This window comes from Equus quagga, chromosome 14 (genome assembly GCF_021613505.1).
Source record: "Equus quagga isolate Etosha38 chromosome 14, UCLA_HA_Equagga_1.0, whole genome shotgun sequence".
NCBI classification, from domain to species: domain Eukaryota; kingdom Metazoa; phylum Chordata; class Mammalia; order Perissodactyla; family Equidae; genus Equus; species Equus quagga.
In genome coordinates, this window is record NC_060280.1 from 21,228,199 (window position 1) to 21,240,055 (window position 11,857).

At 36.5% G+C, this 11,857-nt stretch overlaps 1 protein-coding gene across 1 annotated transcript; it reads right to left on the reverse strand.

Moving 5' to 3' along the window:
• Positions 1–7,790: 7,790 nt before the first annotated feature.
• LOC124225406 (olfactory receptor 481) lies at positions 7,791–8,735 on the reverse strand. The gene has a single exon (XM_046638063.1). It carries the CDS (start codon positions 8,727–8,729, stop codon positions 7,791–7,793), a length of 939 nt encoding a protein of 312 aa, XP_046494019.1. The 5' UTR covers positions 8,730–8,735.
• Between the last annotated feature and the right edge of the window lie 3,122 nt (positions 8,736–11,857).

Consider the following 11,857-nt stretch of genomic DNA (forward strand, 5'->3'; position numbering starts at 1 on the left):
TAAATAAAAGTGGAGTACTTCCAATAAAAATCATCACTAAAATATGTTCTAATTGCCTAATATAGCCTGATCTCACTCCTTTCCTACTAAAAACCCAGATGTAGTTTAGTTTTTAAATATTTTAAAATGAAGTAAAATATTTAAAAATGTTTATTGCACGTATATATGCATACACACACATGTACTTATATATGTAGTAAACATATCAGAAAATGTTCAGATGTTCAGAACACTGTATTTTCATAATTTCGGTTGCCTTTAGAGAAGGAAGAAAATTATATTAAAAAGGATAAAGAATGAAAGAAAGGGGGAGAGACTGAGAAAGAAAGAGAGAGGAGAGGAAAGAGAAAGATCACTAATTTACTTAATCAAAAAAAGAGAAAGCACAAACACAAAAATTTAGACTTGAAATGTGTAAAAGACAGAAATACAGAAAAATTTCAAAGAAGTTTAAGAAAATACCTTGCTCAATTCTATTCACAGAAATATGAAAACAAGATGGGAATGTATGAATTTCTGGAAAAATAAACTGATGAAAGTTACTGGAAAAGAAATATGCATTTTTAATATACCAAATTCCGAGAATAGTATTGAAAAGTTTGTCAAAGAGCTTTTCTTCCCATTCCCCAACAAAGGAGTAGGCTTCATGATTAACTTCTTCAAGTCCTCAAAAAGCAAATAATTCAAATATTGTTTGAGTTAAAGCACAGATAAAGATAAATAGCTTCTAATTTATGGAAACCGCAGAAGTGGAAGGTGCTACATACAACTGAATCTAACTGAGGCCATTGTAATAAGGTTCTCACACGGATTGTAGAAGATATTAGATGCTATAAGGAGGTCTAGGCATTTTGAGGTCACATTGTCTAATGGCGCATCCATATGGTAAGTGCAATTATCAACACTGTGGCAGGACTGAGGGACTGAGATGGGGAAAAGTGTCAAGAGGCCAGTGGCAAAGTCTTTAATAAATGAGAAGAAGAAACTGAATAGTCAGTAAAGGACTCTGAGGGAAATAGTGTAATGTTTCATAACGGGATAATATTGGTGTCAATGAGTGAATTGTTCTGTCATGAAGATTGTAAATAAATGGTTTAGAAATATGGTAAGGAGATAGGAGAATGTCAGCATTGTTTATTGGTGCCTATAAAACAGGGAATTGAGCAACTTCTCTTCGGTAGAGCTGAGAAACAGATGTGCCCTTCTTGGACAACCAGGTTTATTTAAGATGAAGAGGTAGAGAATGTACTCTTTGAAAAGTTGATGGATGAAATAGAGAAGACTCCAGCATGAAAGCAAAATATGCTAGGAGAAATCCCACAAAGAAAGAAAAGTCAAAAGAGAGGAAGCATAGAGTTGTGCTGAAGTGAATGCAGGTGAGGAGAGTTCCCGAAGGGCTTGCAACTGGGATTCAAATCACAGCTACATTGATCAGAGGTGGTGTCAGAGTCTATTGGGTCTCCAGGTCTCATTCATTGTTCAACATTGAATTAAAATTTGGCTAGAAGTTTCCTGACCAGCCATTTCAAAAATTTCACAATTACGTTTTCACAAACATTCCCTGCTTAGTGTGAAAGTCTCTACCTCCTCATGTAATTACCTTAAAATTTTTCATTTCTTTAATTATTTTAAGTCTAAATTTTGACCGAATGGGATTCATCCCTGGGATGCAAGTTTGGTTTAATGTATGCAAATCAGTCAATGTGATATACCACATTAATAGAATGAAAGATAAAAAAGGCATGGTCATGTCAATAGTTGTGGCATATCTACACAATGGAATATTATTCAGCCATAAAAAATAAGAAAATCCTGCTGTTTGTTTGTGACAACATGGACGTATTTGGAGACATTACGCTAAGTGAATTAAGCCAGACACAGAAAGAAAAATACTGCATGATCTCACTTATATGTGGAATTTAAGAAAGTCAAATTCATAGAAGCAGAGGATAGAATGGTGGTCAACTGGGGTTGAGTAGGTAGGGGAAATGGGGAAATGTTGGTCAAAGGGCACAAGTTGCAGTTAACGGAGGATAAATAAATTCTAGAGATCTAATGTACAGCATGCTAACTGTGGTTAATAATACTGTATTTTATACCGGAAATTCGCTAAAATAGTAAATTTCAGGTGTTCTCACCACACCAAAAAAGGGTAACTATTTGATGAGATGGATTAGCTTGACTATATTAATCATTTCACTGTATATATGTATGTCAAAACATCATGTTGTACACCTTAAATGTATGCAATTTTATTAAAAAATAAAAATGTATTAAAATTCTTTTAAAGATTGAAGAAAACATGGCAACTAGAACTTTATTCATATCATTTGAATGGAAACCATTGTAATTTTTAAGAAACAGTTCTTGGATTATTGTGAAATTCTTGAAAGAAAAGCACATGACATATTCGTTTCCTCAGTTCACAACCTAGTGCTAGGAATAAAGGGGACACTAAACAAATATTCATTCAATTAGAGTTAATGTTTAACCAAGAGATATTTGTATAATGCTTGCTCTGTACCAGACACTGTACTTTGAGTTAAGGACAATTAGTTCAACCTCCCACATCATTACTTTCACCCACTCACCAAAGTTTCTACAACTTCATTTCCCACTCTAAATGACCACTTTACTCCTATTTTCCTTTATGTCTCAGTTTAAATGTCATTTCCCCAGTAAAGGCTGCCTTGAGCCTCACAAACAAATGCATTTTCCAAATGATATATGAGGAACAGAGACTGAGAAAAGAGCTACAGCCTGGGGCTTTAGGCAGTGTGGCAGGGTGAGTATATATTCACTTGAGGTCAAGAATGCCAAGGCAGCTAAGACTTGTGAGGCCAAGATTCTGGAGAAGAAAAAAGATAAGTGAAGTAGAGAAGTGAGCATGGAATTCTATGTGTAATTTTTCATTAATGAATTTGACTAGTCCCAAGCTGCACATGGTCTGATGAAATATCAAAACACCAAATGGAAATCAGCCTGTGGGAGGCTGAAGATCTTAGCAGAGATTCTGGCATTTTGCAGTGCTCGTTTGAAAAAGTTTAATAGATAGGTCATTTAAGTTAGAGGGGACCCATAACATGTTGTGCTTTTATTTGAGAGTCCTGAAGGACCACATTTTAGGAGAAATTGCTACATCCCAGAAATAAGGTCAAACCAGAAATAGATTATCCCCAACAAATCACAACCCCCAACCTACGCTGAAAACACCACCACCATTCCACTAGGATGCAAATTCAGGGGTTATACTGGACATGGAGACATCAGTTCTTATTTACATTTCCTCAAAAGGATCAGTCCAGTGCTCTATCTTCCTGCTAGAATAAAATTGAACACATTTTGAAAGAAAATAATCTCATCTAGAGACTCTACAATTTTTATCCATATTGTCCATCATTCACTAAAAAATAAATGACAAGATATGTCAATAAACAGGACCAAAAGAATAAAAACCAGGTACTTCAAAACAAATATTAAAAATATATCTAAGAAAAATAGAAGAATAAAATGAAGAATCACACCACAGAACTGACTACAAAAGAAAAACAAAAAAAAGAAAAAGAATCAAGTTTAAGTCTTAGAAATGAAGAATAAAATTAGGAATTCAGCAGATAGGTTAATAGTAGATTGGACAGATCAAAAAGGAGAATTAGTATACTGAAAAATAGGTCAGTAGAAAACATATATATTATAGGATGGAGGGAAAAATTATCGAAAATATAAGTAGAGTATGAGAGCTATATAGGAAATTGTGAAAAGATCTAACATATGTGTAATTGAAGTTCAAGTAAAAAAGGAGCAGTAGAAGAAATTTCTGAAGAAATATTCAGTGATAATTTTCCAAACTGGTCAAAGACTATGAGCTACAAATTCAAGAAACTCTGCAAATTCCAAGCATGATAAGGATAAGAACAACCACACAGAGGAAAATCATAAAAAGACGACAGGAAGCCAAAAGCAAAACAAAATGTTAGAAGCTTCCAGAGGGAAATAAAAAACATATTCCCTTCAAAAGAGAGAGAGAGAAAGAAGAAAGATTGATAGCTGAGTTTTTGAAGGAAATGACAGAAGCAAGAAAACAACTGAATTTTAAAAGTGCTCAATTTTTTTAGCTTGTAACCTAGAATTCTACCCCATATACAAATCTCTCTCAAAAATGAAAGTGCAATAAAGACTTTTTATGACAAAATACTGTTAAAAATCATCACCAGCAAATCTGCATTAAAAGAAAAAAAAGAATGGTTTAAGCAAAAGAAAAATCAATGCTGGTATAGGCATAGTGTTAAAGAAAGGAATGAAGGGCACGAAAAATAAATATATGGGAAACTAGAGGAGGTCCAAGAGGTGAGGGAACAGCTTTGAGGAATAATTAAGAAATAGAACCGGTCTACATCGAGAGGTAAATGATGATACTGTCTCTACTGCCTGTAGTCTCAGATTAAAATGAGAAAGAAAGAGTGCTCTCTTGTAGAATCTCCTAAAATAGCAATTTTATTGAAGTATAATTTACAGAGACACAATTTAAGTATACAGGTTGATGACTTCTGACAAATGTATGCACTTGTATAACCACCACCTCAATCACAATATACAATGATTTCCTCACCCCCAAGAATTACCTCTTGTCCCTTTGCTTTCAATTTCTTCTCCAAAACTCTACTACAGGTAAGTGCTTCACAGAACCTGAGAAATGTCAATGACTTCATAAGTCCCAATCCACTTCAGAAGAAGAAAATTTTCCTGCAATTTATATAGACTGAGAACCTTTTAACAACACAACAGTTTAAGATCTTTTACAATTTCTCCCAGTTCAAATCCCTGCCTTCTAAGTAGCAATCTGCAATCCATAGTAAGCAGGAAACTTCCAAAAAGAAGTCTTATGAAAGGAGTTTTTGATTGTTCCCACAGAGATATCCTTGATCCTTATTTTTTGACACACTGCTGGGGGAATATGCTTTTTACCGTTCCTAATATTCCTCAACCTCTTTTTGGAGAGACATCCACTAGTATAATACACCTGACATCTTTCTAACCCTTCACTCCCTCCTCCCCTAGAAGGATTAGATTAGCTGATGGTAAATTGGAGGGGAATCTAATATCCAGTGCAATAGTATTAGTTTGTCAGGGAAATTGTAACAAAGTACCACAAACTGTGTGGTTTAAATGACAGAAATTTATTGTCTCAAGTTCTGGAGACAAGAAAGTCAAGATCAAGGTGTCAGCAGGGTTGGTTCCTTCTGAGGGCTATGAGATCTGTTCCATGCCTCTTGCTTAGCTTCTAGTGGTTTGCTGGCAATCTTTGGAGTTTTTTGGCTTGCAGAAGTAAAACCCATATCTCTGTCTTTATTTTCACATTCTATTCTCCCTGTGTGTTGTTTGTGTCCAAATTCTCCCTTTTTTTAAAAGAAGAATATCAGTCATATTGGATTAGAAGCCCACCCTACACCAGTAGGACTTCATCTTAACTAATTACATCTGCAACAACCTTATTCCAAGAGAAGGTCACATTCTGAGGTATTAGTGCCTAGGACTTCAACACATGAATTCTTGAGGGACAATTTCAACCCATAACAGCAATCCCAGGCCTTCTTCTTCCTGCTTTCTCTTGATAGTGAGCCTGTCCTCAGTGCTCCTGGCTGTTCTTGGCCATGCTGGAAGCTGATGGGCAAAGGCCTAGTCTGACTGGAGAGACCTAAGTGTTTCCAGCACCACCAGTGACAGAGAAGGAAAGAGCATCAAATTCTGGGACCAGAGCACAAAAACACATGAGTCCACACATGTGTGCCACATTCTCTAATATCAGCTCTTTCGTTTGTACAGGTAATATTTGCTCTCCTATGTACCTTCTCTTTTTTGTCATTCCCTCAGTTGATTTAGAACTTGGGAGCGGAAAATGATTATCAACGTATGCCCTCTCCAGTAAGGACTCTAACAGTGCCACACCACACCTTCTACATCCAGGTGATTGAATTATCTGAATCTCTTAGAGTGGAAATACAAAGGAAAAGTCTCTGCCTGGACTTATCATAATTAACTTGGGAGTCTTGAAGCCCCTAGATAAAAGAGACTTAGATAAGGAAGTGGTCAGTATGCGACATGCCTTCCATGTGAGAAAAGGAAAGAGATGGAGGAAAGCAGACCATTTTGACGGATATGCCGTGAGGATTGCCCCAAATTTCTTGGAATACTAGACTTCACAAAGAGTTGCCATTTATTGGGAAAGGAACAGAGGAGAAGGAATAGCTTGAGGATAAATATGATAAATTCAGTTGGGGCACACTGAGTTTGAGAGTCTTGGGAAAAGGCCCGTGAAGAAGTTCATCTGTCCTCTAAAGAAGGTTGTATTTGGAGATAAGGATACTGTCAACATACAGATAGCAGCTGAGTTCATGGGAGAATATGAGGTTACCCAAGGGGACCATGGGTGATGGGGAGAAGAGTAGAGGGCAGAGGATGGACCCTGGTGAAAAGCAACGTATAAGGGGAAGGATAAAAAGGAAGAGTACTAGAAACAGTGAATGAAAACTTCAACCTCCAGAGTGCAGAGCTCCCACCACAACTCTAAGATAGCACTTTCCAAGACTGGAGTGACACCTTTAAATGCCCTCTCTCTACAAATGGCCATGTCTACACTGACTTTAGCCCAAAGTTATTGCACTGGTTGGATTATACACCCATAATTGATGCAAAGAGATACAAACAGGGAAACAGAACCAGAGAAATTCCACAAAGTGACTTCCAGGCAGGAAAGCAGGAGGTTTCCTTCCTCTGGTCAGTGAAGAACCCAGGAGTACGAGGTCAGCTTGTAAAGTGTTCCCTCAAAACTGTCTCAGAATTTGTCTGACACTATTAACACGTTAATAATAAAATATATTAGCTAAAATATTAATCATGAATCATTGTTAATGGAGTGCAGAGGGCAGGGAATCAATTTAGAAGCCATTGCCATAAGCAGATTGGATCACAAGCACCTTCAAAAAGGTCAGCAGAAGAAGCAGTACCGTGGACACCTCCTTAGGAGACATTACAAAATGTGTGTAGATATATTCTTTGCCTGAACCATCATTTCATGCCTCCTATCTATCAACTATTGTTGAAAGGAAGTCCCACCGTCCCAGGATCCTACTCCAAAGAAATGCCAGCTTCCAAATCCTACCCTAGTACTCATGTGGTAAGACTTACATTATGAGAAGAGTCAGCTGAGATTTATACAAAGTTTCTTCTGTATTATCAGGGTTGGAGCTCTTAGTGGTCATACAAGATCATGATCTTTGCTCTGGTTACATAAAGTGAAAATAAACAGAATCTTTTCTAAGACACTAGCATCAATGTTTCCAAAAGTTTAAAGATCCATCGACCAAGACAGGGAAGTACCTTTAAAGGAAGTGAGCTGAACTGCCTGACTTGTCAATAGTACATGTCTGTTGTGGAAAAATTTCTTTCCAAAGTGTTATTTTACAAGAGAGAATTCAATGAAATGTGATCTTTGGCTGAAATATATCTCTATTTAAATAGGACTCTATAATTGGTGAATGAGGTTTTTAAGTAGAAACTATCTTCCAAAGGTATTCTTACCTTGAAAAATCTATATTTAATTGAAATCAAGCAGATATCCATATTAATGATATATTTAACTTTATAAATGGAAGTAAACATTGGTTCCTTATATTTGTGGGAGTTCTTCACTATAAAAGTGATAAAGTTAATGAGAAATATCATTAAGATATCCATCACGAATGTTCCCAAAATCATTGGTTGGTTATTTACAGATTTATATCTGATTTAATTTAGGAAAAACAACGTGTTCTAGACATTAGTTTTCTCATGGCTTCTTTCACTTCCTTGTTCCTCAGACTGTAGATGAGGGGGTTCAACATGGGGACCACCACTGTGTAGATCACAGATGCCACTTTGACCTGATCAGCTGAATAGCTCGATTTGGGCATCACATAAACAAACAAAACTGTCCCGTAAAACAAAGTGACTGCTGTGAGGTGGGACGTGCAGGTAGAGAAAGCCTTCTTCCTCCCTTCAGTTGATCGCATATTCAGGATTGAGTGCAGGATGTAGCTGTAGGACACAATTATGGTGAACAGTGTGCTTATAAGGACTGAGGCAGAGGAGATGGCAGGAGAGATTTCAGCAATATAAACATGACCACAAGAAAGCTTCAAAAGTGGGAAGAGGTCACAGAAAAAATGATTGATTTTATTTGGTCCGCAGAAGGATAGATTCATCAAACAGCCTGTAAAAGATGAAGCATTCATGCATCCACCCAGGTAGGAGGCCCCCAGTAGGAGGAAGCAGACCACGGGGGACATCTGTGTGGAGTAGAGCAGGGGAGAGCAGATGGCCACATAGCGATCATAGGCCATGGTGGCCAGCAGGAAGCACTCTGTGGTCCCAAAAGTGACATCAGAGCCAAGCTGGGCTATACAGCCAGTGACAGGGATAGTAGTTCTTTCTCTTAAGAAACTCATAAGCATGATTGGCGTGACTGATGTGGAATACCCAATGTCCACAAAGGCCAAATGGCTGAGAAAAAGGTACATTGGGGTGCGAAGTTGTGGGCTGCTTTGGATTAAAATGATTATGCTAATATTTCCCACTATGGTAACTATATAAACTGCTAGAAAAATCACAAAGAAGATGGCACGCAGTGTGGGATTATCTGTTAGTCCCAGAATAATGAACTCTGTCACTGTTGTATGGTTTTCAGTCTCCATTTATCCATTTAATGGTGCCTATTGAAATCAGAACCAGAGGAGATTAAACTGGCTAAAATGACACCGCATTTAACGTATGTACCTAAACATAATCTTACAAAGTTTTAAATGGTAAATTTGTCTCACTTATAGAATATTTTGCGCACACAAATTTTCCTTTCAAATTCCATGGAAAGCTTAAAATTGAAGACACAATTACCTTAGGACCCAGCTATTTTACTCATATTTGTATACCATGGAGTAAGTCTTTCCCTTGTGAACAAGAGATATGTAAAAGAATGTTTACAGCAATATTGATTTAATAACATAAACTGTAAATAAACTAATTGGTCATAGAAAAGCCAGCTCTTGATTTTCCATCCCCATGCCAAATGAGCCTCTACCCTATAATGTCCGTCTTAGTAAATGCTATCTCCATTTTCCAATTGATCTGGACAAAAAATATGATCTCAACTTTGATATCTCTTTATTACTTGATTCTTTTCCTGAAATAAAAAAGAAATCACATCCTTAGTTATAATAATTGACACTAAGGGCTAGAAAGTGTCCGTGTTAAAAATGAAAAAGCCAAATAGAATTTATACTGTTGTTATGAGTTAAAAATCCTGACCATTTTGCAAAACCTTCCAGGGCTTATCTCCTATACCATAGAATTTCATATTTATAGGATTGCATGAAGCAATAAGAGTAGCCTAGATATTTTCATTGACTAGGATTAAATGAATAGTAAACTGAAACATTTGGGGACCTGCATTACATAAATTTTGGTTTCATCAATCTGTTAAGCAACTATAAGGAAATAAGAAAAGGGGCCATGTGATAGGGAAAGGGGGAATAGTCAGGGAGGTAGGGATGGAAGCAGCTAGCTAGGAAAGCTAGGGAATTAGATTGAAAGAAAGATGAGCATTTCAAAATAATATTCCCTTAATTCAAACTAGAGCACAGAATCAAGGCCAAGGAGAATATACTAGTCACATTCAGTCATTCCCATTGCTCCTTCAGTTTAAAGACCAACATATTCTTAGGAATAATCTGCTTTTTCCTCAAGAACCTCCATCTGAAGAAGAATTAAGAAAACATACATACATACCTGTTAGCAACCACGCACATTTTACTCAATGTTACATGTGAATCATGACAATGGTATGAATAGTCCTAGGATTATGTATCTGAGTTCTCAAATTCTGACTTTTTAATGACAAAAAGACCCAAACCTGAAATAGATTTCATATTTTTAAGGAAAACAGATGTACGACAGACACAAATGTTTTCAAAGTTGGATATGACTGCCAGCGTGGAAGGCAAAGTGATGGGCAGAAATATCATGGGCTTGAAGCCATGCAAACCTGGGATCAGTCTCTAGCTGTGCCTCTCACTGTCTATGGAATCACAGGCAAGTTACAAAAATTTTTGATCTTCACTTTCCTTATCTGTAAAAAGAGGATAATAATACATACCTCATGCGATTTTGTGTTAAATGATATGATCTGGGTGGAAACACCAAGCCCTGTTTATCCAGCAAATAAATGCTCGATTACTAATAATTTGCGTGAAATAATCAACTTGTAACTTCTGGTATATATGAGAGAATAAAATATTTCCGTATCCTTAAAAAGCAACAAGTATAAGCTAGTGACACATCCACTGCAACACTAGGGATAGGTTCCAAGCAATTGTTACTCTACAGCAATACCGTATTTAAGAGGGATTTATGTCATTTGAGATAAGGCTCAAATCATTTACTTTACCTACAATTACAAATTAATTACCTCCCTTGTTTTGGAAAACTACATTGAGAATCCATTGGGATAGAGAAATTACATGTACACATCTGTTGGGACTGAGAAATAACATGTAAACATGATTATGTAAAAGTGTATGCATGAAATATTTTCTAAATACCCTGAGGTTCCATTTACTTTTTAATTAAATGAAAAATTGAAAGTTTCAACTTAATTCAATTGAAAAAAATCATAACATTTTACTGTCGTTGACATTTATCATTAGATTAACATGGCTAATATGGCTGTGGCAATTTGTAACATTTCTGAAATGTGGCTATATTCAGTGGTGCAGTTTTTCACATAACCTATGTTTAGAGTTAATTTGGGTTTGCTAGTAGAGTCTGGTTTATAAACATGCATCCAATGTAATTGAAATATTATTTTCAACATGGTAAGTGATATACATTTTTAAAAAATCATATGTATTTTATACGTATGTTATAGATTTGTCCTACGACACTTGAGAAACACACCATGCTTGTTGGGAGTAGATATTTCTCTAACACATGCTCTTCCCTCTCCCCATTACCAACTCTGATCCATCAACATTGACGCTTCTAATATAACAATGAAACTCACACTAACATTTTTCTTATGACTCTGCCACCTACAGCTGCCTCGCTGACTGGCAGGTTGTCAGAGACACATGGCCATAATTGTTTCTGGTTGTGTTCCTGAACCATGACCGTGTAGCAGAACATTCTCTAGGTTGAAGGTCAGGTTCCTTTGATTCTGGGATTGAGGGAGCTTCAGAACAAAGCTAAACTTGATAATACACATTAGAAGGATCTGACAGCTCAAATACCTCAAGTCCAACAAATTATGAAATGGACATGCTGTGAGGTTCCACCTCTCCTAGAAAGACAATTCCTTTACGTGTTAAGGAAGCCCAACTGTGGCTAATGAATGATACAAATAGGTGGCCATTGATTCCACAAAAACTTCCCAGATCACATCTGGGAGAACTAGATCCCTTTCACCCTGTCCTCTTCCTAACATTTTGTTCACACCACTTGATAGTACCCAATATAGTTGAAGATCTTGCTCTTCCCCTGGTGTGAAGGTACAGTGTCTATGACTAATTATTTTTGTATCCCTCTTTAATGGATCAGTGCTGGTAATATAAGAGGCACTAAATAAATATTTGTTGAATTAGTATTAAACCATTAAAAAATCTTTCTATGTATCAGACACAGTGCTATGAACTAAAGATAAATAGGTAGTCCCACATCCTTATTTTTACTCAACTACAAACCATTTTATGGTCATATTCATTACTCCACCCTCTTCCAGCGGAAGACTAACTCCTTGTTACCTTAGATCTCTGGGTTTAAGTTTATTTCA